Source organism: Barbus barbus (genome assembly GCF_936440315.1).
Source record: "Barbus barbus genome assembly, chromosome: 7".
In the NCBI taxonomy this organism is placed as follows: domain Eukaryota; kingdom Metazoa; phylum Chordata; class Actinopteri; order Cypriniformes; family Cyprinidae; genus Barbus; species Barbus barbus.
The window spans coordinates 3,741,934-3,767,521 of record NC_136735.1 but is presented as its reverse complement, the minus strand read 5'-3'; the positions used below and the strand labels follow the sequence as shown (position 1 = coordinate 3,767,521).

Genomic DNA, 25,588 nt, shown 5'->3' with positions numbered 1-25,588 from the left:
TCACTGAATCTGACACTTGTCCAGCGCTTTGCTCTGTTTTCTGCCGGCTTTGGGCCCGAGGACCAGCCGCAGGTCGGTGCCGAAGCTCGGTCTGCGGGCCAGCGGGAAGAGCGCCCCGCACGGAGCGTCGCACGCTGCCGCTTTGCTTCCTCTCTCCGCCTGCCGCGCCGCCCGCAGCGCCTGGTACGAACGGATGGACACTTTGCGGTGCTGCGAGGGTCCGGTCTCGAGGGGGAGCCCGCCGCGCCGCGCCAGCGCCTCGAACACCTGCTCCAGATTGACGCTGTCTTTGGCGGAGGTCTCGAACAGAGCGCAGCTGTTACCGAGCGCACGCAGCACCTCGGTCCGCGACACCGCGCGCTGCTCCAAGGGCAAGTCCACCTTGTTCGCGCAGACCACCGTCGGCACGCACACCTTCTGCTTGGATCGGTGCTGCGCCGTTTTTGCCGCGACGATCTCGGCGTGCAGAGCGCGCACTTCCTCGAACGAGCCGCGGTCGTCGAGACTGAAGACAAGCAGGAATATATCACCTAAAAAACACAGAAGAGACCACAGAGGGTCAATATCTGACATATGAAATATATCATTTTAGGCTATTAAGAAAAAAAAATGCAGCGCTGTTGGAATAAAAAAAAAAAAAAAAAAACTTTAGATTCAATTCAAGTATGAACCAAAGTTTGGCACTAAAGTATTGGCATCAGTTATATGATTTAAAAGAGCCTGCAATAATATAAATTTATTTATGCTAAGTAACATAATTATGATTTATGGTCCGTGTTCTAAATTAATAAAAACACGCGTTGGCTTTAAATTATGCTAATACTGATTATGGATGATGCTGATTCGCTCAATTTACATTAATTGGAGAAAAACATCAGTTTAAGAATTTCCTTTAACTGAATTTAAAATAGTAATATGTAACTTTTTGATTCTTGGTGCCTTTATTGATTGATTGATTGATTGATTGATTGATTGGTTGATTGATTGATTGATTGATTGAAAAAAAACTGCATTCTATCGTTATTCTATATCAGAAGGTTGATGTATAAAATCTGAGACTGAATGTATGATGATATTAAAATAAGTGCATTCATTCAGTTTTAACTTTTTCCTCCCTACAAATAACTTTTTATTATCTAGCTCTCCATCTGTACGGTAGGCCTACTTTAGAAACCCAACACTGTAAAAAAAAAAAGTTGAGCCAACATAAAATTAAGGCCACCAGCTTCAGCAGATTCAGGAACGCTATGCATAAACTGTTCATTAGAACGTTTTTTGAAACTTTTAAGAGTAAATACACAAATAAATATGGCATAAAATATTTCCAGAAACAAGATTCCAAGAAAGCAGAACACTTTTTGGTTTCACAAATAACTTTTCACCGTCTAGCTCTTCATCTGCAATGGTGCTTGGGAAAAGATCTCAAGCACCAAAGTGAAGAACACCAAGTTTTTCAAAACATCCATAAGGTTCATCAGCTTAAACTGTTCCTAATAAAAGCATATTAGAAGCTTTTACGCACCGGTCAGGATGGACAGTCTCCTCTTGGCGGGGAAGCTCCTCTCTCCGGACGCGTCCAGTATGTCTATCTGGTAAGTCTCTCCGCGGATTTGGTAGAGTTTCCGGTGGAAATCCTCACTCGTGGGCTCGTATCGCTCCTCGAAGCCGTCGCGCAGGAAGCGGCGCAGGATGGAGGTCTTGCCGACGCGCGGTGCGCCGAGCACCACAATGCGCCTGCAGTTCTGCGGCTTGGGGACATGCAACTCGTTCGCCAGCGGCTGGAGGCGTGCGCTACCGTGCAGGACAAGCGCGGTGAGTTGGTCCAGAGGAGACTTTTTATCGAAGGGCGCGGGGTGCGCTTTACCCAGACTGGACGCACGCACCACTCGCGCCTTCTGTTCCTGCTTCAGCTGAGTCGTGGCCAGTTTGAGGATTCCCAGTCCTGCTTTGGAGAGCGTGCTGACGCTGATCCCAGTCGCGCCGAGTCTTTGCGTCGCGCTTTTGTACGCGAGCAGGACGCTAGGCGAGCTGCGCGTCTGGATCACCTGCAGGGCTGCGGCCGCTTTGACGCTCTGCTCCATGACGGGACACATTGAAGAAGACAGCCAGATCTGTTTGATATTGATCGGATGCATCCACCTCTGCTTGTGCGCTCTGGAGAAGTACTTCGGTGCGCTCGCAGAGCGCTGCTTATATATATATACCCGCGCGCGCGTCATCGGTGTGATTGACAGGTGCGCCGCGCGTGTACCGCGAGGAACAGATCGTCTCCCGGAGCAGTACACGGTGATATAGGCCAGCTCTCATAATGAGCACAGCCTACAGCTGAAAACTCTAATTTGGTCAAAATAAATAAGTGAATTGAAAACACATTTCAATGGAAAGCTTTATGGAACAAAAGACAATAAAATAATTTATTATTAAAGCATTCAAAATTTGTATTGAAGGATTCCTAGAGTGTAAAAAAAGAGAAATCTGCTTTCATACATAATAGAAAATATTGTTTACAAATAGCCTATTACGAATTTTTAAAAGTAAAAATTTTTTTCAAATAAGCTTTTGTTACATGAAATAGCTTCAATTGTACAAATCAAAACATATTTTTTCAGAGAGAGAGAGAGAGAGAGAGAGATTCCATACATGCCATAAATATACAGACACACACACACTCACGTTGGTTTTGTGGTTTATGGGGACTCTCCATAGGCGTAATGGTTTTTATACTGAACAAACTGTGTGTGCTATTGCCCTACACCAACCCTACACCTAAACTTAGCCCTCACAGGAGACTATGTGCATTTTTAGATTTTCAAAAAAACACCATTTAGTATGTTTTTAAAGCCTTTTGAATTACGGGGACATAGGCAGTGTCCTCATAAACCACCTTCATATTGTAATACCTCTGTCATACCCATGTCATTATACAAATTTGTGTCCTCATAAACCACATAAACATGCACACACAATCACACACACACACACACACACACACACACACACACACACACACACCACATGGAAGAGCCAACTCTGCACTCTTCCTAATGCCCTTTCCGTGAAATATTGCTGTATTAATTTTCTGAAAAAAAGTAATTATATTATTCATAGGCTACTTATTGGGGCAGAATTGTACAGCGCTCTCTTCCACCTTCAATACCACGAGTGAAGTGCCCTTGAACCCCCAGCTGCTTAAATAGCTGCCCACTGCTCTGGGTGTGTGTTCACGGCGTGTGTTCACTGCTGTGTGTGTGTTCACGGTGTGTGTGTGTGTTCACTGCTGTGTGTGTGTGTTCACGGTGTGTGTGTGTGTTCACTGCTGTGTGTGTGTTCACGGTGTGTGTTCACTGCTGTGTGTGTGTTCACGGTGTGTGTGTGTTCACTGCTGTGTGTGTGTTCACGGTGTGTGTGTGTGTTCACGGTGTGTGTGTGTGTGTGTTCACTGCTGTGTGTGTGCTCACGGTGTGTGTGTGTGTGTGTGTGTGTTCACTGCTGTGTGTGTGTGTTCACGGTGTGTGTGTGTTCACTGCTGTGTGTGTGTTCACGGTGTGTGTGTGTGTGTTTGTGTGTTCACTGCTGTGTGTGTGTGTTCACGGTGTGTGTGTGCTCACTGCTGTGTGTGTGTTCACGGTGTGTGTGTGTGTGTGTGTGTGTTCACGGTGTGTGTGTGCTCACTGCTGTGTGTGTGTTCACTGCTGTGTGTGTGTTCACTGCTGTGTGTGTGTTCACTGCTGTGTGTGTGTTCACTGCTGTGTGTGTGTTCACTGCTGTGTGTGTGCACTTTGGATGGGATAAATACAGAGCACTAATTCAGAGTATGGGTAACCATACTTGGCCTCATGTCACGTCACTTTCACTTTTTCACTTAAATTCAACTATACTACAATAAACACTTCAAATAAATAACTGCGATCATATTATTGCTTACTATCTATAAAAAATCCCAACGGGGAAATACATTACTTCAGTGTGGTACAGCGTTGCCATACATTGATATTTCCTCAGTAAAACTATGTTAGACAATGTTGATCTGTGAATAAAAATATGTAATTTACTAAACAAAGATGATGCAAAAAATTATCTAATCTATAAAAAAATCCCTGTTAAGAAGAGATGTTCTGAAATGAGGTTAACAGCGCAATTTCTGGAGCATTTTAACAGGTGCCCTCCATGTGAGGGAGACAATGGGAAAAGTGTTTTGGAGGAACATTAAATGTAATTTGGCTGGAATACGGATGGATCCGTGGGATGTTTTTGGCTTTTAATGGCTCAGTTTTGGGGTTTCTGGTTAAAGATGGTCTCTATGTGGTTTACTGAAGGCTGAGATTAGGTAGCACTATTAAAACGGGCCCTGGCCCAGTTCAGGGCTGGTTATAAGCTACTGTTTGGCTGAGATTTGTCCCAGTTATGGCTCATGTGTGTATTCCAGGTCTGGGCCACACACGGGCCGAGGGTAACTGTGTTTGGCCCAGATGATGGTTGCTATGTGGGATGTGAGGGTGGCAGTGGGAAGAAGCGTTTTGGAGGAACATTAAATGTCATTTGACTCATTTGGCTGGCATATTGCAATGTATTTTATTTATTTATTTTCAGAACAACAAGGGAATAAGTATAATGTTGCCATATGGCAACTCTGTACCATAGAGGTTAAGCAAATGAATGTTGGAATTAACAATGTTTTTCAGTGTTGTTTTATGCTTTTTATTTTTCTGCGATCTACAACAAATATGATTTTAAAACTTACCTCATCTTGCTCTTTTTGTTTCGCGTTAATGAACTGCTCGCGCATCCCTTTGTTTTTAACGGCTCCGTTGCTACGGCAACGCGTCTGTACCCGGAAGTACCGCGCTGTAAACAGAGACGGCAGCGGGTCTCTATCCGTGTAAACTTTCTGCAATAACACACACCTGCTGCGTTTCACCACAGTCTGGCGTGTTATCTTGTTTATAGCTGGGGTTTGACTGAGGCCTGGCTTCATGGCGAGTGTCGGGAAATCAACTAGCAGGATTAACAAACGAGAAACGAGATCTCCATCAGGTATTATCTCATTAATATCAACTTCTGAACATATTTAGCCTAGTCCTTCTCGAATATGCCTCAATGAATAAACCGAGACCAGATCAAGCCGTTTATAATTTGGTTTATATACATGTAGATTAATAACAAAGCTGTGCTGTTTATTTGTAATAAATGACACCTGTTTATTGTCTAATGAAATGATCTGAAGTGTCCAAATACTTTTTTGCAGTCGCTGTGTATTTATAAGCTGTGACAGAGACACCATTGTGTGTGTGTGTGTGTGTGTGTGTGTGTGTGTGAATATGATATGAAATGAGCACATCATGGTCTCCGGTCATCCTCACTTTCTCTCTTCCCGCAAACGGTCCATGATGCTCCTGACAGAGAGAGATGGAGCAGAAAAAGACTTTTGCTCATTTTTTGTCCTCTTGTCAATATTTTTGAGATCAATCTCACCTCTTTCCTCCACTCCACCTGTGAAACAACACAGGATGTTCTGACTCCTCGGAGGGGAAAGACTGGCAGCAGCAGAGGACATTGGGATGTGTGTGTGTGGATGGGGAAAAAGTTATTGTGTTTTACCATGGCAACACTCATCCGTCTCCAGAACACTGAGGATGCACAGGCTTGTATAACAGCCTGTCAACTCTAAATGACTGTGTGTGTGTGTGTGTGTGTGTGTGTGTGTGTGATTACATTTGGTCAGCTGGAGTCAGTGTGGAGCTTATAGTGACTCATTAGTGTTCGCTCTCATCTGTGTGGGCTGCTTGTCTCTCTCTGTCTAAACACATTTGTTCTATAGTGGGAATTTCCATCGACTTCTATTGTTTTATAATGAACTATTTTCCATGCCCTACCCGTAAACCTAACCCTCACACAAATAGGCCTGTTATATTATGTTATGTTATATTATATTAATCATAATTTGTTGTTATATTGCATTAATTTAATGTGTGCTGAATTCATAAACATGATCATTCTAATTTTATTTTAATTTAAAATGCTAAATTTTCAATCACCTCTAATTATATTATATTTGCAATACTGGTTTGTTGTTATATTGCACTAATGCAAGTTTAGAATTTTTGATTTTATGTCATATATTGTCCAATGTTTTTTTTTTTTTAAATAATATATTTTACCATGTTTCTATGTAATACAGTAAAATGTAATAATTTGTTAGGATATTGTGCTAATGTTAATTTTAAATGTATTAACATTGTCTTTATTTTTAGTTTATATTGCAAATTATATTTTTCAAAAATTTGCTATAATATAATATAATAATTTCTTGTAATATTGCGCTAATCTTGGGGAGGGATTTATTAATTTTTTTTGTAAATGCAAAGTGTTTTTTGAATGTTTAAAATGAATTGAAAATACATAAATAACTGTTTAATTGGTTTTCTGCCACTTTAGGGGAATATTTTTCCCAAAACTAGAGCTAAGTATAAAATGCACATATGAAAGGCTCATTGATGGCCGTTACCTGTTTCCATGCGCCTTCAGGTGTTTCCATAGCTAAAAGCCGCTGTCATATTTGATCATATATCAGGTACCATTCTTTGCCCTGATCACTTTACGTCAGTGTTTTTGTCTCGTTGCTTTGATAGTCACTTACTGACATTTACACTAGCAGTGCTTGTGTTTTTCTTCTTTTGTTGAGACATGTTTTGTTCTCTCCTGATCGTAAGAGACATTGTTTATAGAAATTACATGCAATGATCTTATATATGTGTCTAATGAGGTTAAGAACTCTGTTTGATGAAGAAAGTAATTCCCACCATTTACTCTATTTTCAAAAGTTTGGGGTAACATTTTTTTTTTTTTTTTTATCAGCAAGGAGGCATTCAATTGAAACCAGAAAATACATGTATAATGTTACAAAAGATTTTCCAAAAGAATGCTGTTGTTTTTTTTGTTTTGTTTTTACTTTCTATTCATTAAAGAAAACTGAATCATAATATATTTGACAATTTCCACAAATATTGGGCAGCACAATGGTTTTCAACATTAATAATAATCAGAAATGTTTTTTTTGTGTGTGTGCAGCAAATCATCATTAGAATGATTTTTTCATTAAATAGCTTTTTTTTAAAAGCAATTTAAAATCTTCAATGAATAACATTAAATGTCCCAATATCTTGATATTAATCACAATTTATAATTGTAATCTTTTGACAGCCCTGGTTTGAGTAGTCACATTTTCACAGGTGTGTGGGTTTGTGGTTTGTCTCGTCCTCCTCTCCTCTGGTGTGTCAGATAAGAAGCTGTTGAGAAGCTGTGAGGAGATCTCATCATCATCCTCATGTGTGGGTGAGGAAGATCACAGTTCTGCTCTGAACGGACACGACATCCAGAGTCTGGCCATCACAGCTCAGGACCTGGAGAGGGTGAGAGTGTGTGTGTGTTTACGCCTCATTCACACTGATGTTACAGCTGGAGGTGTTTACATGTATATCATGTCTTGTTGCTTCTTTCTTCACAGCTGCGAGTCCCTAAACCTCCTTCCGATTCTCAGAAGCCCAAATCGATGACCCGTGTGTATGTTCGTAAGACACGCCCCCCAGACGAGGTCAGCAGGTCAGTTAGAGTTACTGTAGCAAGGCCCCTCCCACTGGATGTTGCTCCGCCTCATCAATTTGAATATGCAGGTAGGTGGGTGTGGCTTCATGTCAGAACATTAAAGGGTTACTCCACCCCAAAATGAAAATTCGTGTTAATGACATCGCTGTCTATGGGAGGGTCAGAGAGCTCTCAGATTTAATCAAAAATATCTTAAACTGTAACAAAATAACAAAATTTTAATTTTGGGGTGGAGTAACCCTTTAAGTTCAGTGTGATTGATGTTTTAGATTCTCTCTATGTGTCAAAGGTCCCGGTGGGCCGCGGTTTGACGCGCAGGGGATGGTGCTGCCGCACAGCATTCTGGGAAGCCTGGAGGATTTCAGGACAGAGATGCAGATGCGAGGAGAGACAGAGGTGAGGGTCACAGACAGCTGAAATGGCATATCATTTCGAAAAAAGCCAATTATATTTTTTGGGAACGCAAATAATTATAGAGTCGTAATCATTATACTTGTTCTAAAAGTTTTAGATATTTTACTGTTAATCTTTTGTCACGCTCATTCTCAGCTGGTGCAGCTGATTCCAGACCGACAGGAACGGACCCCTCTGTGGGTGGAGGATGAGAATGAGGACAATAAGGCCGAAGTTCATTCAGAAACGGGGTGGGGCCATCAGAGCCACGCCCTCCAGCACTGGGGCCGCCACATGACAGAGAGACGCAGACAGCAGGACTTCATCTCACGTGAGTCTGTCTGTCGTAGGGTGGAGAATGTGATTTCAGGCTGTCAAAATTAATGTGTGTGCTTAAGATTTTAATTAAATACTTTTAGAATTCACCAAATTTCATAGTATCACATTACATTTTTTTATGCTTCTCATGAAATATGACTCTAGTGATTATTTTATTTAAAAGTAAAAGTGCTATTTTTTAAAAATAAATTAATGCTTTTATTTATCAAGGATGCATTAAAATGATCAAAATTGACAGATTATAATAAGATAAATTGTTACAAAAGATTTAATACCATTCTTTCTATCAAAGAATCCTGAAAAATAAAGTGTATCACAGTTTCCACAAAAATATTTAGCAGCACAACTGTTTCCAACATTGATAACAATCAGAAATGTTTCTGGAGACGGGAGTAATGATTCTGAAAATTCAGCTTTGATCACAGGAATAAATTACATTTTACAGTATATTCACTGTTATATTTTAAATTGCAACAATATTTCACAATATTACTGTGTTTACAGTATGATTTGATCAAATAAATGAAGCTTTGCTGAGCAGAAGAGACTTCTCCCCAATATATATATATAGAGAGAGAGAGAGAGAGAGTATATATTATATATTTGTTAAATGTAGGAAAACTGTTGTGAGACCACTGAAATGATGTGTTTTGAGTTTCTAATTCCCAAAATAAGTGTGTCTGATGGGCCGCTGTATGTTTATATAACTAGTCGGGTCTCCTGTGGTCTCCATATAAGGTGAAGCTTTGCTGAAGTGATGAGTCAGTAAAGACTGCAGCCACTCCAGTCCGAATCAAAGGCTGTTTCCTATAGCCAACCTTAATGTGTGTGTGTCATTACATGAAACACGCTATCAGACGGGGTGATTTGTAACAGGATTATTTGCAGTAATAGTGCGTTATTATGATGTCTGTCTGATCTAAAGCATCAGCACAAAGGGTCTCTGCGGCGGCTGCTGCTCCTGGCGTCACACGTGGATCTCATGCTGTGTGTTTCGCAGGGTTCCTGCAGAAGCCGGCGGGGTCTTTACTGATGAACCGCTCCAGCACTTTCAGATGGGTTCAGGAGCAGAGGGATCTGATCAGCACAGCGCTGCCCGCTCTCAGCGCAGGACATGTGAGGCTCCGTCCCCTTTACACTGTGTCCATCTCGAGCAACGACAAGACCTTCACAGGCACTGGAGGTCACAATACGGTTTCCATGCATCATGCATCAGTGTTATATCACAGCATGTGGGATGAGATCGATCCTGTGACTCCTTCTCCTCCCTCTCACTCAGCTGCATATATCTTCTCTACTTAAGTTCAGACTAAAACTGGAATGTTTCCAGGAAGGAGTTATTTGAGTCACTTCTTATTTAGTGCTTTTATAGTGGAAAGTTGATCTGCAGTAGTTTGTTCACATTCATCAGAGCCAGTTTTGTTAATACTAAAGTTACGTTCGGCTGTATTTATTTCACTTGCACACTTGCCTCTGACACAAATGCACAGAGAATTCAATTACATGGGGGAAAAAAAAATGCTCCTGTGATGTATTTCCCAACATTTTATTCTATAGGCCTGGTTATTAATGTTCAAAAGTTTGAGGTCAGGAATATTTTGTAGTGTTTTTGAAGTCTCATTTGCTCACCAAGGCTGCATTCAAATGTTTCTATGTGAATATCTGATAAAGTGTAATTGATTTCTGTGATCAAAGCTGTATTTTCAGCATCATTACTCCAGTCTTCAGTGTCACATGATCCTTCAGAAATCATTCTAATGATGATTTGCTGCACAAAAAAACATTTCTGATTATTATTAATGTTGAAAACCGTATATTTTTGTGAAAACTGTGATGCATTTTACTTTTCAGGATTCACTGGTGAATAGCTCAAAAGAGCAGCATTTATTTGAAATAGAAAAATGTCTTTGTAAATGTCTTCACTGCTGCCTTTGAGCATTTTTTTGTGTCCTTGATGAACAAAAGAAGAAAAAGTCCTGACCCCAAACTTTTGGAGCTTTATTTTTATGAACTAATTAAATTCACACAGTCTTCCTAAAACTATGATAAACGACACATAACGGCTAATATTGTTAGCTTGACTAGTACTGCTGTAATGTCAAGAGTTTGATTCATAGCAAACATTTTTATGACCAAAGGTGTGGATTTAATGAGCTCTAAGTCAGTTTGCATAGAAGCACGTGAATGTAAGTCCCAGCTTGTCCCATCTCACACTGAATGAAAGAGGCTTCAGTAACTGTCCTGTCCATCGTGTGCTGAATCTCGTGTTGTGTTTGACTGTTCCTCACGTGTGTTTCAGGGTCATCGTGTGGGCAGCGAGTTCTGGAGCGTCCCTCAGCATTATGGGGACGAGATGAGCGGGATCACAGCCACACTCACCCAAACCGAGAGAGGAAAGCGTCCCGCCGTCACACGCGTGGCTCAGCCGCTCAGCACACGCCTGGAATCAGGTACACACATGAACGCTAACATGATCAACACGAGCCTATCACACACAACACACTCCATGCCTTAGAGTTTTTTAGTGTAATTGTACAAACGTCCAGCTTCTGCTCGGGCTTCACGTGTCTTTTTGCTGTCAAATCTTGACTGATTTTTATCAAGTAAACGTCTGAATAACTGCAGTCATATTTCCAGACGAACACTTACTGGATTGAAGCAGCTCGGCTTTACTTGATTCTCCATCAATCATGTTTTAGAAAAACCAGTGAGTCTCAAATCTGATCATCAGCCTTTTGAGGAACGTTTATTTTTTCATTCCTTTAATCCATTAGTGGACTGCATTGGATTATATGTTTTGATCATTTTTATCTCATTTTACTAAAACATACTATTAGAGATATAGAGTGACCACTGATATTTAGATAATTTTATGTAAGTATCTGCTGTATTGTTATAAAGATCTCATTGATTTACAAATATCAGAATTTCATCATATAAATATGAGCATCTGGACCAAATTGTATTATTTTGCTTAGTTTATGAATAACACCCTGCTGTTTTTTCCTTCATATCCTCACTTTATTAGACTATACGAGCCATAAAAACCTGATGGATTAAATATGATGCTCAACAAAAAACACACATGCAAACTTTTTTAAACATATTTTGTCTAAAGGTTCAATAAACTGTTCCAAAAATTGATTGCAATTAAAAATTTAGGTTTTTTTTTTTTTTTAAATATATATATATAATCTTTAGAACTACTTTCAAGTGCACAAACTCAACTGACTCTTGTCAACGTGACTGAATCGCGCTAAGGTCTCACCGGCCTTACATAAGCACAAGAAAAACAGCAGATTGCAAACATATGTGTAAATGTTTCTCATGGATGAATTTGTTCTTTGTAAACAACAGCGCATGTTGTAATCCATCCACATGTTCTGTCTCTATAGCAACAGTCGCTCCAATTAATGGCGGCGTTTATTTTGAATCTGTTCATCATGACAAATGAAAACCTATCAAGGTCATCAGAAACAGACTGAATTATGTCAGATTGTTGTTTATTTGCATCTTTATATAGACGAGAATCTAATTTGCAGATAGATTGAGTCAAATGACAGGAAATCAGGCTTTCATCAACACCAATCCAGACAATCTTCACCTACACAACACATGCATGTCTGAGGAGCGGCGGTGTGATGTTTGTGTGTGTTTGTAGGTAATGTGGCATGGGAGGCGGTGAGCGGCGGCTGGGATCAGAGTTTGTACCTGCAGCAGCGTCTTCATGAACTCAAGGACGTGCTGAGAGACTTCAGTCCTGTAAGACACTCGGCTTTGACTTCTGTGATCTGTCGCTTTCTGAACATTTCTGCACTTCTGCACATCCATTAAGACTTTGTTTGTGTGTGTGTGTGTGTGTGTGTGTGTGTGTGTGAAATTGTCATTAGACATATTCAGTAACTCAAACAGTAGAGATCATGGGTTTGATTCCCAGGAAATGCATGAAAATGTAACCTTGAATAAGTCATTTTCTATAGAAGCATTTGCCAAATGCATTAGTGTAAGACATAAGAAATAGATTCTATATGGCAAACATTTCTAACAAAATACTGCATCAGTAATATTTTTTAAATAATACATTTAAAAGATTTATATTCCTGTTCTTTTGAACTTTCTATTCATCAAAAAATCCTGAAAAATAAAATGTAGCACAGTTTTCAGAAACAAATTGGGCAGTACAACTGTTTTCAATATTGATAATATTTGGAAATGTTTCTTGAGCAGCAAATCAGCATATTAGACTGATTTCTGAAGGATCATGTGACACTGAAGACTGGAGTAATGATGCTGAAAATTCAGCTTTGATCACAGAAATAAATTACAGTTTAACAGATATTCATAAACATAAACCAAAACGTTTATTTTGGATGCGATTAATCGCTTGACAGCACTACTCTAAACCTTTGAACAATTCTAGAAGTTGATTTAAGATGTTCACACTTTATTTGAAATGTTCTTGTAATATAAAGCTGATGAAATCAGAAAGTGTCTTCAGAACAAAGTGTTAAAGGCGTCAGTACATTAAGGGTTTCTAACTAGTCCCAGATCTTTTGTGAAGAAGAGAAAGAAGAAGAGTTATTTCAAGCCATTTCAAGCACAGCGCAGACATCCTGAGTGATTGACAGTTTGACGATGTTCATTAGCAGTGTTTCCTTCACATGTGTCAGTTTCCAGTCTACACCTGCACGTGAGCATACCTCACGCGAGCTTCAGCAGCATGCGACATTCACGCACATGTGATTTCACCTAAATACTGGACGAGCGTCTCCTCTCCAGGTTATAATGTGATGTTCTCTGCTCATCACTCATCTGGACGGGCCGAGTGCGTGTGTGAGGATGCTGCTGTTGTTGTTATTGTGTGATCTGTATTAGTATTCAGACACACTCGTGTACCCATTAGCCCCCGGAGAGCAGATCCACACATCTCCTGTGGTGATTACTAGCCATTATCACAGAAACACCAGCTCTGGGACGGCTGTGTTCGGATGTGTTCTGTTACACTTATAGACTCCATATGCTCTTTTTCAATAGGTACACAGATAAATCATCCTCTCTTTATGATACGTTGTGTTGGAGAAGAGAATCTCTGCATTCGCTTTTCAGTGAGACGTGCCCTTAGAAGGCAGCTGACTGTGTAGACGGTGAGGAAGCTCACTAGCTTGTCATCAGAGATCATGTCAGATGAGATTTAGGATGGTGTTTGGTGCACAGACTGTCATAGAAAGGACAGGGACGGACAGTGATGATCAGTCTATCCAAACATTGATGCTGTAAAGCACAGCTGCCTCATATTGAGATAAAAAACATCTATCTATCTATCTATCTATCTATCTGTCTGTCTGTCCATCTGTCCGTCCGTCCATCTATCTTTCTTGCTTTCTTTCTTTCTATATATGCAATTATCCTAATAAAATAAACATGCATACAATTTTCTGCTTTCTTGAGCTGCATTAGTTGAGTCTGTGAGAAGGCGAGCTCTGTCTGTGTGTGTGTGTGTGTGTGTGTGTGTGTGTGTGTGTGGTTCACTCTGTTTGTTCTCATCTGACTCGCTGTACTTTTCCACAGCTTATCTGCAGATCTTGTTTCTAAACATCTGGGCTTTCTAAAATAAAACCTCTCAGCTGATCATCACAAACACTCACGTTCAGCTCGAGCATTTATTACTCTGTGGATTTACTGAGACTCTGATCTCACATCTCTAATGTAGTCTGTCTCAGATATTTCTCCTGGGAGAAATTAAAGCAGACACAAAGGAGTCTCTAGCTGTCATACAGTAAGACAGTGTGGAGTCGCTTAGAAATGCATGAAATGGTGTTGTTCTGTGGAGAAACATCTCCGCTGGAGTCTGAAGTGTTGTTTATAAAAAATAGTTGAGATGTTTCAGAGATTTGATCTGTGCTGTTTCAGGAGGCTGATGGTCTGGAGGTGGTCGGGTCTGGTCTTCCCGTCTCTTCACGTTCTCCTCTGCCAGATGAGAGAGAAGACGATGATAAAGAGCAGAAGGAGAACCAGTACGACTCTGTCTTCCGTGACTCTCGTCCTGATGTGAATGCTCTGTGTCTGACCTGTCTGTGTTCTCCTGCAGAGCTCCTCTAGCGCTGTATGAGGACGTGCTGACGGATGTGGAGCTGCGTCCCGCTCTCAGGGTTTGTGGAGATCTGGCGCTCTGGACCGGCAGCACTTCCTCCCACCAGGTATGAGGAGAGGAAAAGCTCTGCAGGTCTGAGGTGGGAGGCAGGAGGGAGATCTTATATCACCACATGAGTCACTCAGCACCACTCTATATGTCCAGTTCAGAGAGAGGAACCAGTCAAAGACACTCCCTCTGAACGTTCAGTGAATCATAATGTTGCCATGTTGAGAAAGTAATCAAACCTTCAGAACTTTTTAAATTTTTTAAAAATTCTGAACAAACTATCTTTTAATGGATTTAAAATGTGGCCTGGCAACTGTAAATAATGTAACTAAGCCTTGAACTGAACGATTCAAACTTTTGAATTGTTTAAAAAAATTTTATCATGCTGACATTTTTAAAAAACATTATGTCTCTCAAACTTCTAGTTGGTGGAGTAACGCACAGTGTAAAACAGTGTAAAACACTCCCTAACCATGGTAAAACACTGCAGTCTCAAGTGGTTCATTGCTGTAGTATAAACATACAAGATTACCACTCTTCCAGTAATATGTGTGTGTGTGTGTGTCAGGGGCAGGAGGGCGTCTCTGTCAGGCTGATGTTTGAGACGGTCACAGGACAGAGTGTGAGCGCTGATCTGGAGTTAAAGAATGAAGGAAGTACCACGATTTACTACAGCTGGGAGAGACTGACACAAACACACACACTCACTCAACACTTCTACTTCAACAACACTACAGGTACACACACACACACACACACACACACTGACAGCAGAAACCTCACTGGAATCATTATGATTGTTAAATGTTTTTTAAATGAGTCTCTTCTGTTAACCAAGGCTGCATCTATTTGAGGAGCAATACAGTAAAAACAGTAAAATTGTGAAATATTATTACAATTTAAAATAACTGTTTTCTATGTGAATATCTGTTAAACTGTAATTTATTTCTGTGATGCAGCGCTGTATTTTCAGCATCATTACTCCAGTCTTCAGTGTCACATGATCTTCAGAAATCAGTCTAATATGCTGATTTGCTGCTCAAGAAACATTTCTGATTATTATCCGTGTTGAAACCAGTTGTGCTGCTTAATATTTTTCTGGAAACTGTGACACATTTTATTTTGCAGGATTCTTTGATGAATAGAAAGTTCAGAAGAACTTTCTATTTATTTGAAATTGAAATCTTTTGTAAAATTATAAATGTCTTCACCGTCACTTTTGATCAATTTAATGCATCCTTGATGTATTTGAAGTTAGTATTCATTTATAAAAAACAAAAAACAACAACTTTTGAACATTAGTATACATATACAAACTATTTACATGTAAATTCTCAACCAGAAATGTGATTCCATGATCCTCAGTACTGTCTCTGAACACACTTCTAATCTTTTGAAAACACACATCTGATGCTCTCTGTCAGCGGCAATTCTGCCCGGCAGCACTAAACACATCAGCTTCGTCTTCAAGAGCGCGTCTGCGGGCATCATGACTGAGGCCTGGCGTCTTCACACACACCCGGTGCTGATGGGCGGAGCTTCACTGCGGGTCACTCTGAGGGGCGTGGCTTTAGAGCAGGACAACAGCGCCCAGCAGAGAGCCGCACTGGAGGTGTGTGTGTGTGTGTGTGTGTGTCATTTAAAACAATGACAACATTGATTCAGTTAAAATGATGCTGTGTGTGTGTGTGTGTGTGTGTGTGTGTGTGTGTGTGTGTGTGTGTGTGTGCAGAAGGAGCTGGAGCAGAAAGTGTCCGTGTCGCTGTGTGGACGGATCGTCAGGGATCTGCTGAGAGGAGTTCACACTCCAGAACGGCCCAGTTCTCCTGCTGATCTCTACATCACAGACGAGGAGCTGTTCAACACACTCAATCCTCATGTACGTGATCACAGCAACATACACAGCATTATATACACACACCGATCTCAGCGCAGGACGCCACTCATAACCTACTGTCACTACATGGCGAAACCACATTATGAAACTGATATTTATGGCTCTGAAATCTGATTGGATGAGCTGTATTCAAAGCTGTTGAGTTATAAAATATATATATATAAAAAAATAAATATATATATATATACACTGCCCTCCAAAAGTTTGGAAACACCCCTGGCAAAATGTGGTTTTGGACGATATCAGCATAAATCCTTATCATTTTTTGGTGCTAATACATTAAAGTAACTTGATATTATCATTGAAGACCAGCACTAAAACATAATAATGGCAATATATACATGTCAAAATCAGACATGCCCCTTTGCCAGCTGTGATGCCTGGTTACTGGTTTAAACTTGGCCCAGGTTTTTAAAAGATTGTAAAAATGTAAGTTTTTTTCTATGTATAAATTGTTTATGTAATAAAATATGTTTTCATAGTTTGTGTTGTCCCTTATCAGTGCAAAATTATCACAAATTAAAAAGGATTCATGCCAATATTGTCCCACTTTTCTAAGGTATTTCCAAACTTTTGGAGAGCAGTATATATATATAGATAGATAGATAGATAGATAGATAGATAGATAGATAGATAGATAGATAGATAGATAGATAGATATAATATTTAAATATATATTATTTTATATAACGTAAATAGCACAGATATTTTAATATTTTTGATAAGTATGTATTTGTTCATGTATTATATAAAACTTACACAAATAGACATATATATGCTTTCATAATTAATAATGTAATACTTAACTGTCATTTATTTTTATGTATTTGTTATATAAAAATAATCAAATAATTTAATATTTTATAACTGTAATTTATTTGTATGTATTTGTTATATATAAATAATAAAATAATGTAATATTTTGTAACTGTAATTTCTTTTAATGTATTTGTTATATATGAAGCATACGTATTTATATATAACAACTACTATTTAAATAATACAATTCTTTATGAATATTACAATATGACAATTTCTGTATATATGTATGCATGTTTATGTATCATAAAACATTTTTTATATTTTATAACATGTAAATGTTTATATACACACAATGTAAATTAATAATATAATATTGTATACATTTTAAAATCTATAATATGTAGATACTTATGTCTCATATTTGCTGAACATTGCTTTGATCATTTTGCTGTTTCTGTCATTCTATAAAAGTGATAAGAAAAGCCACAAGATAAAATCAGGGGTTAATAAATTGTTGAAACCCTCCAAAAAATACAAAAAACATATTTAAAACATTTTAAAAAACAATTTAATGTTTACATGATTACAACTTCATGGCTTCATGGCTTGTGGTCCCTTTTAATGCATTACACTAATGATGGAAAATACAAGCTTATAAAAGAAATGAATCAGTGTTTTCATAAGACATCAAACATAATGTCTCATTAAATCATCCGGTGCTGTACTGTGAGTCAGACTCAACATCGATTTCCCCAGAACACCTTTAGATCCTCCTCAGCTCGATGAAAAGATTCTCCTCATCATTATAAGCAGAAGAACAACGCTGTCATGCATTTCATTCAAAAGATGATTACATTGAATCAACATAATAAACATAATGCTGTGTGATTTAGCCATATTTCCTGCCGTTCATTAAGTAATATTTGCATCATCGTAAAGCCTTACATCACAGTTACAATAACAATCATCTTTAATATGAAAGGATTTAATAACAAAGTCATTCAGCCAGGTTTCTGTGTAACAGAGTCATGTATTATATTTGGCCAGTCGTGTGTGTTTTAGAAAGTCTTTATTTTCCATTTCTAAGCAGGAAGGGCGAGATCATCCTCACATCCTCTGCACAAACTTCAGCCTCATGTTTGGTCTTTTCCTCTAGTTTTCGCTCGTTGTTTGATCTTGTTAAACACGCGCTCTTGTCCACACAAACAGCAATAATCATCTCCATTAAGCGGATAATTGCTTGAGTTGTGTAATTTAGGCCAGAACATGATTGAGGCTCCGAGTACAGCTCAGTATGTGCCGGTCCCTCGTGTTCCCGCCGGAGAACAACCTTATTGAACCTGGAACTGGCAGACCATCCTCGCAAAATAAATGCGGCAGAAACATGTTGTTCTGAGAGTTTATAGTTGGCTTTGGTTGTGTTGCTGTATTTTTGGCAGGTGCAGTACCGGCGTGAGCCTGTGGAGGCGCTGCGGGGCTTATGGGAGCAGGTCAATGGGTCAGGAGACGCTCCGCCGTGGGATCTGTCACTGAACACACTCAGACAGGTACACTCCTGAACAAAATCTTAAGACCGGGGGAAACATTACAAGTATTCGCATTTCACGCTGGTGGATCGTAACCAGGTTGTAAGAACTGCTTCAGAATGCCAAAAGAAGAAACAGGAGCAAGAGACAAAAAATCAAGAATAGGCAATTTATTGAAAACTGCACTTAAACTCAAACAGGCTGTTCATCAGCTGATCGAAAGTTTAAGATCATAGCCTTAAAAATGTCAAATCTGCGCAAAAATATGGCTTTCATGTCATTGTCCTTCGTACATCTTCCTAAAAGTTCTCATTACTTTAATGCAAAAAATTATATTCTCATTGCTGTAATGTGAAAAAGTGACATATTATTATTATTGGCTATTTAACTACAAAAAAAACAAAACATGAGAAAAGATACTTGAAACAAAAGGAAAATAAATAATATCAAAATAATAAATAAAAATGTATAAAAACGATGTAGACATATTTGAAAGAAAACAAAAACGATTAAAAATAACAAAAATGCACACCAAAATTACTGAAACTTTAAAAGTGAAAAAATATATATAAACATAAAATCTAAATATTAACAAAAGCACTAAAATAATGTCTTCTTGAGGTTTTGAATTAATATTTTAGTAATTTAACAACACAATATTTCAATAATTATTAACAATACATTTAATAACATATTTGATCATTTTTAACTGTAAGTTTTATGTTGATCTTACTGAAATTTATTATTTATTTTAATGTCACATTTTTATGATTTAATCATGGTTTTATGATAATTTACTTTTTCATCAGATCAGAAACATCAGTTTGAGAACCCCTGCTTTAATGCAAATAAATAAATACATAAAAATTATAAATGTAATAATAAAAAAAATATATTAAAAAGCATAGTGTATAGTGAAACAAACATTCTGTACACCCAGAAAAAGTGTGTAGTTCCTGTGATCGTGTCCTCACTGTCATGTCTCTCTAAACTCGTATGATTTTCATTCTTCGGTGGGACACAATCTTCACGCAGCACTTTTCAATACACTGACAGTTCAGAGTGACCTCGATAGCTCGACAATGACAAAAAAGCTGCACAACAGTAGTGCATATGGCTGTAGTCCAAAATTGTGTCCCTTAAAACTCCTCTTCGAATCATAAAATTTACATATTTAAATGTTTTTTTTTTCTTGTGAAAATAATTTCCTCATGTCTTGATATAGCTTGAATATTACTCTACACCTTGTCCTCATTTGTATGCGGATCTATGAACATGCAAATTAGCCCGCCTCCACTCAGTCACACCAGTCAGCGCCTCCCGATCCACTATGTTTTTAGTAGCAGACACCTACAGTGGTAACACTCATTAAAAATCTCCATTGACTGTCACTGCATGGAAAAGAGCAGTGTGAACATTCTGCTAAACGTCTCACCGGAGAAAGAATCACTCACTCAGGTTTGGAGTCTCTTGAGGGAGAGAAACGATGTTTAAGTGAGCTCGGTGTGTGTGTTTTGTCCACTAGGCGCTGTTGTGCGTTTCTGAGAGCGACGGCGAAAGCAGAGAAATGAGTCTGAGCCGATTTAACTCTCTGATCCTGGAGCTGCAACAGCCGCAGATACACAGCACACCTGTGACAGTGCAGGACATCAGGTGAGACACACACACACACACACACCTCGTGATGAAGATGATGATGATGATGACGTGTGTGTGTGTGCGCAGTGTGCAGTTATGGAGGGAGCTGCTGGACGGTTTGGTGTGTGAGTCTGTGAGACTGAGACACTCGCTGGGCCTTCAGGAGAATAACAGATGGACTGACACCTGTGAGGACAAAACACACACACACACACACACACTCAGTAATGAAAGAGAGAAGCCTGACATTAACCGCGCTGATCCGCAGCTGAGCAGGAGGAGGAGAAACGGAGAGGAGGAGCGCTGCTGCCGCTGAAGGGCGAGAGGAGACGCGCGAGTGTCAGAGAGCTGGAGGAGACCAGAGCAGTGAAGGTGATGCTGCTCACCAGCAGAGGACAGCAAACCTCATCTCACACACACACACAGCGCTTTCCTCACAACACCTGCTGGAGAAAACAGAAAACAGCTGACACAATCACATAGACTGGGATAAACACCTAGCAACCAGCTAGAACTCCGTAGTTACTGCATAGCAACCACTCTGAACACCCTAGCAACCATCAATAACATCTTTACAACCATTCAGACCACCCTAGTTTACTGCATAGCTACCACTCTGAACCCTAGCAACCATTAGGAACAACTTAGCAACCATCCAGAACAACCTAGCAGCCTATCAGGTTACCTTAGCAATCACCAAGAACATCTTAGCAACCAGAACCCAGAGCACCTTAGCAACTGCATAGCAACCACTTAGAAAACCCTAGTTACCAAATAAACCATCCACAACACCATAACAACGGCATAGCAACCGCTCAAAATACCCTAGGTACAACATAAACCACCCTAGCAACTGCATAGCAACAACTCATATCACCCTAGCAAACACAAGAACTTCCTAGCAACCAACCAGAACACCAGAGTAACCAGTCAGGTCACCCTAGCAGCCACCAAGAACATCTTAGCAAACATAACTCCCTAGAAACTGCATAGCAGACTCCCAGAACAACCTAGCAACTGCACAGCAACCACTCAGTACACCCTAGTTACAACATAAACCACCCATATCACCCTTGCCACTGCATAGCAACCACTCAGAGCACCCTAGTAACCAGTCAGGTCACCCTAGCATCCATCAAGAACATCTTACAGGCCTACAAACTAGTCTAAACTAAAATAGTTTAGTCTAAACTAAAAAATTCGCAGTTTTGAATCAAAATATGTCATTTATGTGAGTCATCTAGATCCGAATTTTTATTTATTTATTTATTTTTATTTTTTATTTATTTTTTATTATTTTTTTTTGGGGGGGGGGGGGGGGGGGGGGGGTTCTGTGGAAAGAGAGAGAGAAATTGCAAGCTCGTAGATGGGAGTGTGTTCGAACTAAATCCCTTTCTCAGCAATGCGCAAATTACTAGATAAGTTTCATTTTATCTAGTAATTTGATGCTATAAAAATGGGGCATGTCATTATGGTTGATTGGGTCTGCGGGAGTTTGGGCAGGAGTTTGATTCCACAGCTCCACCTCACGACTCTACTGCGCAGACTCTGGCTCCAAATGACGTCATTTACTCAATATGGCTGTTTTTGCTCAATTTTGCAGACAAAGTTTCAATCAAAGCCACAGCAGAACTGTTTTGTGTCTCTGAGCAACATAGCAGTGTTTCGTTACTGAATGAATCCTCGTTTTTGAACAAATCAAGTGGGTCAATGATTCAGTAACCCATTCATAAAGACAGTAGTCACTTGCCTCGTTTTTGAATGAATCAGCCGTTTGAATGAATGACTAATGACTCGCTCATTAAAACAGTCATTTACCTCCATCTACTGGTGCTTTGGTTTTTAATATTTAAAAGTATTGCATTTTTCCCAACATTTTTAACTTATGTTCAAAAATACTAACTATGTCCCCTTTTTTACCTCTTATGAGTTTGCAGGTATGATCTTAGCAACTAGAAGCCTGAACTCCCTAGCAACTGCATAGCAGCCTCCCGGAACACCCTAGAAAGTGCATAACAACCAGTCAGAACATCCTAGCAACCACCCAGAGCACCTTAGCAACTACATAGTAATCACTCAGAGCAACCAAGCAACAACATACCAGCCTCCAAGAACACCCTAGCAATTAGCCAGAACATCTTAGCAACCAGATCAATCAGAACTTCCAAGCAACTCTGTAGCAACAGCACAGAATACCCTCACAACCAATCAAAACACCCTAGCAACCAAGAATATCTTAGCAAAACGATCCTATCAATTGCATAACAAACACTTAAACACCCTAGAAACTTAATAGCAACCACCCAGAAGACCCTAGTAACCATCAAGAACACCCTAGCAACTGAACAGCAGTCACTAAGAACAGAACATGCTCACACCACCCAGAACATCCTAGCAACCACTCAGAAGTCCTTAGCTACTGCATAACAACACACAATGTCCAAGCCACCAGTCAAAACACACTAGCAGCCATCAAGGACATCTTAGGAACCACCCAGAACACCCTAGTTACAACATAAACCACCCAGAACACCCTAGCAACCACCCAGAACTCCCAAGCAACTGTGTAGCAAAAGCACAGAATACCCTCGCAACCAATCAAACCACCCGATAAAATAAAAGTGAAATTAATTGAGTAATTAATTAAATTTACTAAAAAAAAAATGTAAGGTAAGTGGTTGCAATCAATTTATTTTAGCTACATTTAAATACATTTAGTTGACTAACTTCCAACAAAATTTGTTTATTTAAATGTAGTCAAAATAAATTTAATGCAACCACTTACCTTAAAAAAATTTAGTATCTTTTTTTCAGTGTAGCAACCAGGAATGTTTAAGCAAAACCCTATCAGTCGCATAACAAACACCCTTGAAGCTTCATATCAACCACCCAGAAGACCCTAGTAACCATCAAGCATCAGTCTTTGAGCTGTCAGTGTTGTTCAGAGAGTGAAGCGTGTGGTTTGTACAGCACCTGTGATGCTCACTCACTAGTGTGTGTCTCTCGCTGACTCACGCTGTGTGGGCGGCATGCTAACCGCTCTCAGTGTAGGACAGCTGCACGCTTTCACACCCGCTACCAGTGTGAAACTGTCTCTCTCTCGCTCTCTCTCTGATCTGTCTGTCTCTCTCACACACACACACACACAGCGGCAGTATAAACAGTATAAACTCTCTACGCTCTAACACAAATATGTGCTTTTAATACCCTGTGTCTGTGTGTGTTTGTGTGTGCAGGAAGGTGGGAGCATGAGGAATCATGTTCCAGAGGAGAGGAAGACAGACTTTACTACTGATCACTCACACACACTAGAGGACACATACAGAGCGCTGCTGCACACACAGGTACATGTGCATTATAGTCAAAAATACAATAAAAACTGTGAAAATTACTTCAATTTAAAATAACTCTTTCTATGTGAATATCTGTTAAAATATCATTTATTCCTGTGATCAAATCTGTATTTCCAGCATCATTACTCCCGTCTTCAGTGTCACATGATCCTTCAGAAATCATTCTAATATACTGTTTTGCTGCTCAAGAAACATTTCTGATTATTATCGATATTTAAAATGGTTGTGCTGCCCAATATTTTGGGGAAACTGATACATTTTATTTTTCAGAATTCTTTGATGAATAGAAAGTTCAAAAGAATAGCATTTATTTGAAATATTAATATAACAGTGATAAATAGTTGTGTGACTATATCAGGTGATTGTGACATCTCAGCTATTGTCATGACACACTTATGATACAGAGCCGTTCAAACACTCACACACTCCTTCGAGATGTTTGATCACGCATTCACACATCCAGTCGTGATTCATACTGTCATGTTTAGTCATAATGTGTGTGTGTGTGTGTGTGTGTTCCAGGTGTATGCGCTGATGGAGAGGATGATGGATTCTCTGTGTGATTTACTCGATGACACTCAACACACTCCTCAGACAGCATATTAATACTTCCATCTGTCTTCATTTCTCTAGTTACATTCTGTCTAAAGTGTCAGATCTTAATGTAAAGTGTCAGTAAATGTAATTTTGCTCTCCATAAGAACCTTTGATGTTTTTCTGGATGTGTTTGAGTGTGAATCCTTCTAAAACAACTAAAATTGTTACATTTAACTGAGAGATGATTCAGTTCATGATTTATGAGATAATCTATGATCTTGTCCATCAAGCGTTTCAAGTCCAAATGGCTGAAGGTTGTAACCTATTGTATCTATCTAACCGTCTTTATTAATGACCATTCAAAATTATCTGTATATTTCTGTTAAAATGAACATTTAAATTGCAAATATTTCAGAAAACTGCAGCAATATGTTGAAAATAAAATAATTAAAATAAAAATATTATTTATTCATTTATTTTATTTATTTATGTATTTATTTGTAATACAGCATAGCAGACCAAACGTTTATAAATAATACATTTTTAATTTTTTTAACCACGACCTCTGACTATACTGGATTAAAAAAAAAAAAGTTGAAGGCAAGTTGAAATATCACTTTGAGATTATATAACTCTTCCTTTAAGTATCATTACCTAATTAAATAGCTCAGAAAACATCTATTTTTAATCCCTGATGGCACAGTACATCATAAATTTGATGTCTGCATTACATCTGAAAGACGTATTTAACGGTGTGTTTCCACTACAGCGTCAGATCTGTTTTCTCCTTGTCGCACACCCAGACTTTTAAACTTAAACTTAATGACAATACAGTTTAAAAATATGAGATATCAGGTAACTATTAATGTACCTGAATTAAGCACTAGTAAAATAATTAAAATACATTATAGTATTTAATGTGAGACCACTATCAATAGTACTTTTTATACTAAATATAGCTGCCGCACAGTATCGGTGTCATTTCCAGCACAAGACTGTAATGTCTCTTTAAGAAGATTATGTGAAAGATTGTTTAGGTGGTTTCTATGGAAATGTTCAGTGACATCAGAGCACATGTTGGACATGGAGGGAACTGAAATTTTCATCAATAACAAATTAAGAAAAATCAAGGTAAATATTGCTTGATCAGTTAATATATTTATTCTACGTCATTTCCAAACATGCTGTACCTTCAAGGTTTTTTTTTTTTTTTAAAAAAAGCTAAAAATGATAAGTTAAATAAGAGTATTTTGCAGACATGAAATGCTAAGTATTCAAAGCTAATCAGTGAAGCTATCCTCCATTTTTTCACAAAAAAACCTTTAGAAATGTAATTTCCATCACTGCCTGTGTGGTGTAAATGACTTTTATGGTTTCAAAGTACAATTGATATGTTTAATGA

At 38.9% G+C, this 25,588-nt stretch overlaps 2 protein-coding genes across 2 annotated transcripts; one reads left to right on the top strand and one right to left on the bottom strand.

Annotated features, from left to right (window-relative positions):
• On the bottom strand, positions 1–2,219 carry LOC306872284 (dexamethasone-induced Ras-related protein 1-like; the record flags this gene model as incomplete). Its single annotated transcript, XM_079420789.1, has 2 exons — positions 1–530; positions 1,523–2,219. The coding sequence occupies 2 exons, from the start codon at positions 2,217–2,219 to the stop codon at positions 1–3; spliced, it is 1,227 nt and encodes a 408-aa protein (XP_079276915.1).
• A 2,608-nt stretch (positions 2,220–4,827) lies between these two features.
• Positions 4,828–24,621, top strand: mycbpap (mycbp associated protein). Its single transcript, XM_079421948.1, has 19 exons — positions 4,828–5,034; positions 7,279–7,409; positions 7,505–7,670; positions 7,892–7,998; positions 8,152–8,326; positions 9,335–9,450; positions 10,634–10,784; positions 11,996–12,096; positions 14,245–14,348; positions 14,423–14,531; positions 15,042–15,210; positions 15,898–16,085; positions 16,206–16,352; positions 18,572–18,679; positions 20,184–20,311; positions 20,384–20,484; positions 20,565–20,668; positions 23,533–23,640; positions 24,172–24,621. The coding sequence occupies exons 1-19, from the start codon at positions 4,974–4,976 to the stop codon at positions 24,253–24,255; spliced, it is 2,358 nt and encodes a 785-aa protein (XP_079278074.1). The 5' UTR covers positions 4,828–4,973; the 3' UTR covers positions 24,256–24,621.
• Positions 24,622–25,588: the final 967 nt, after the last annotated feature.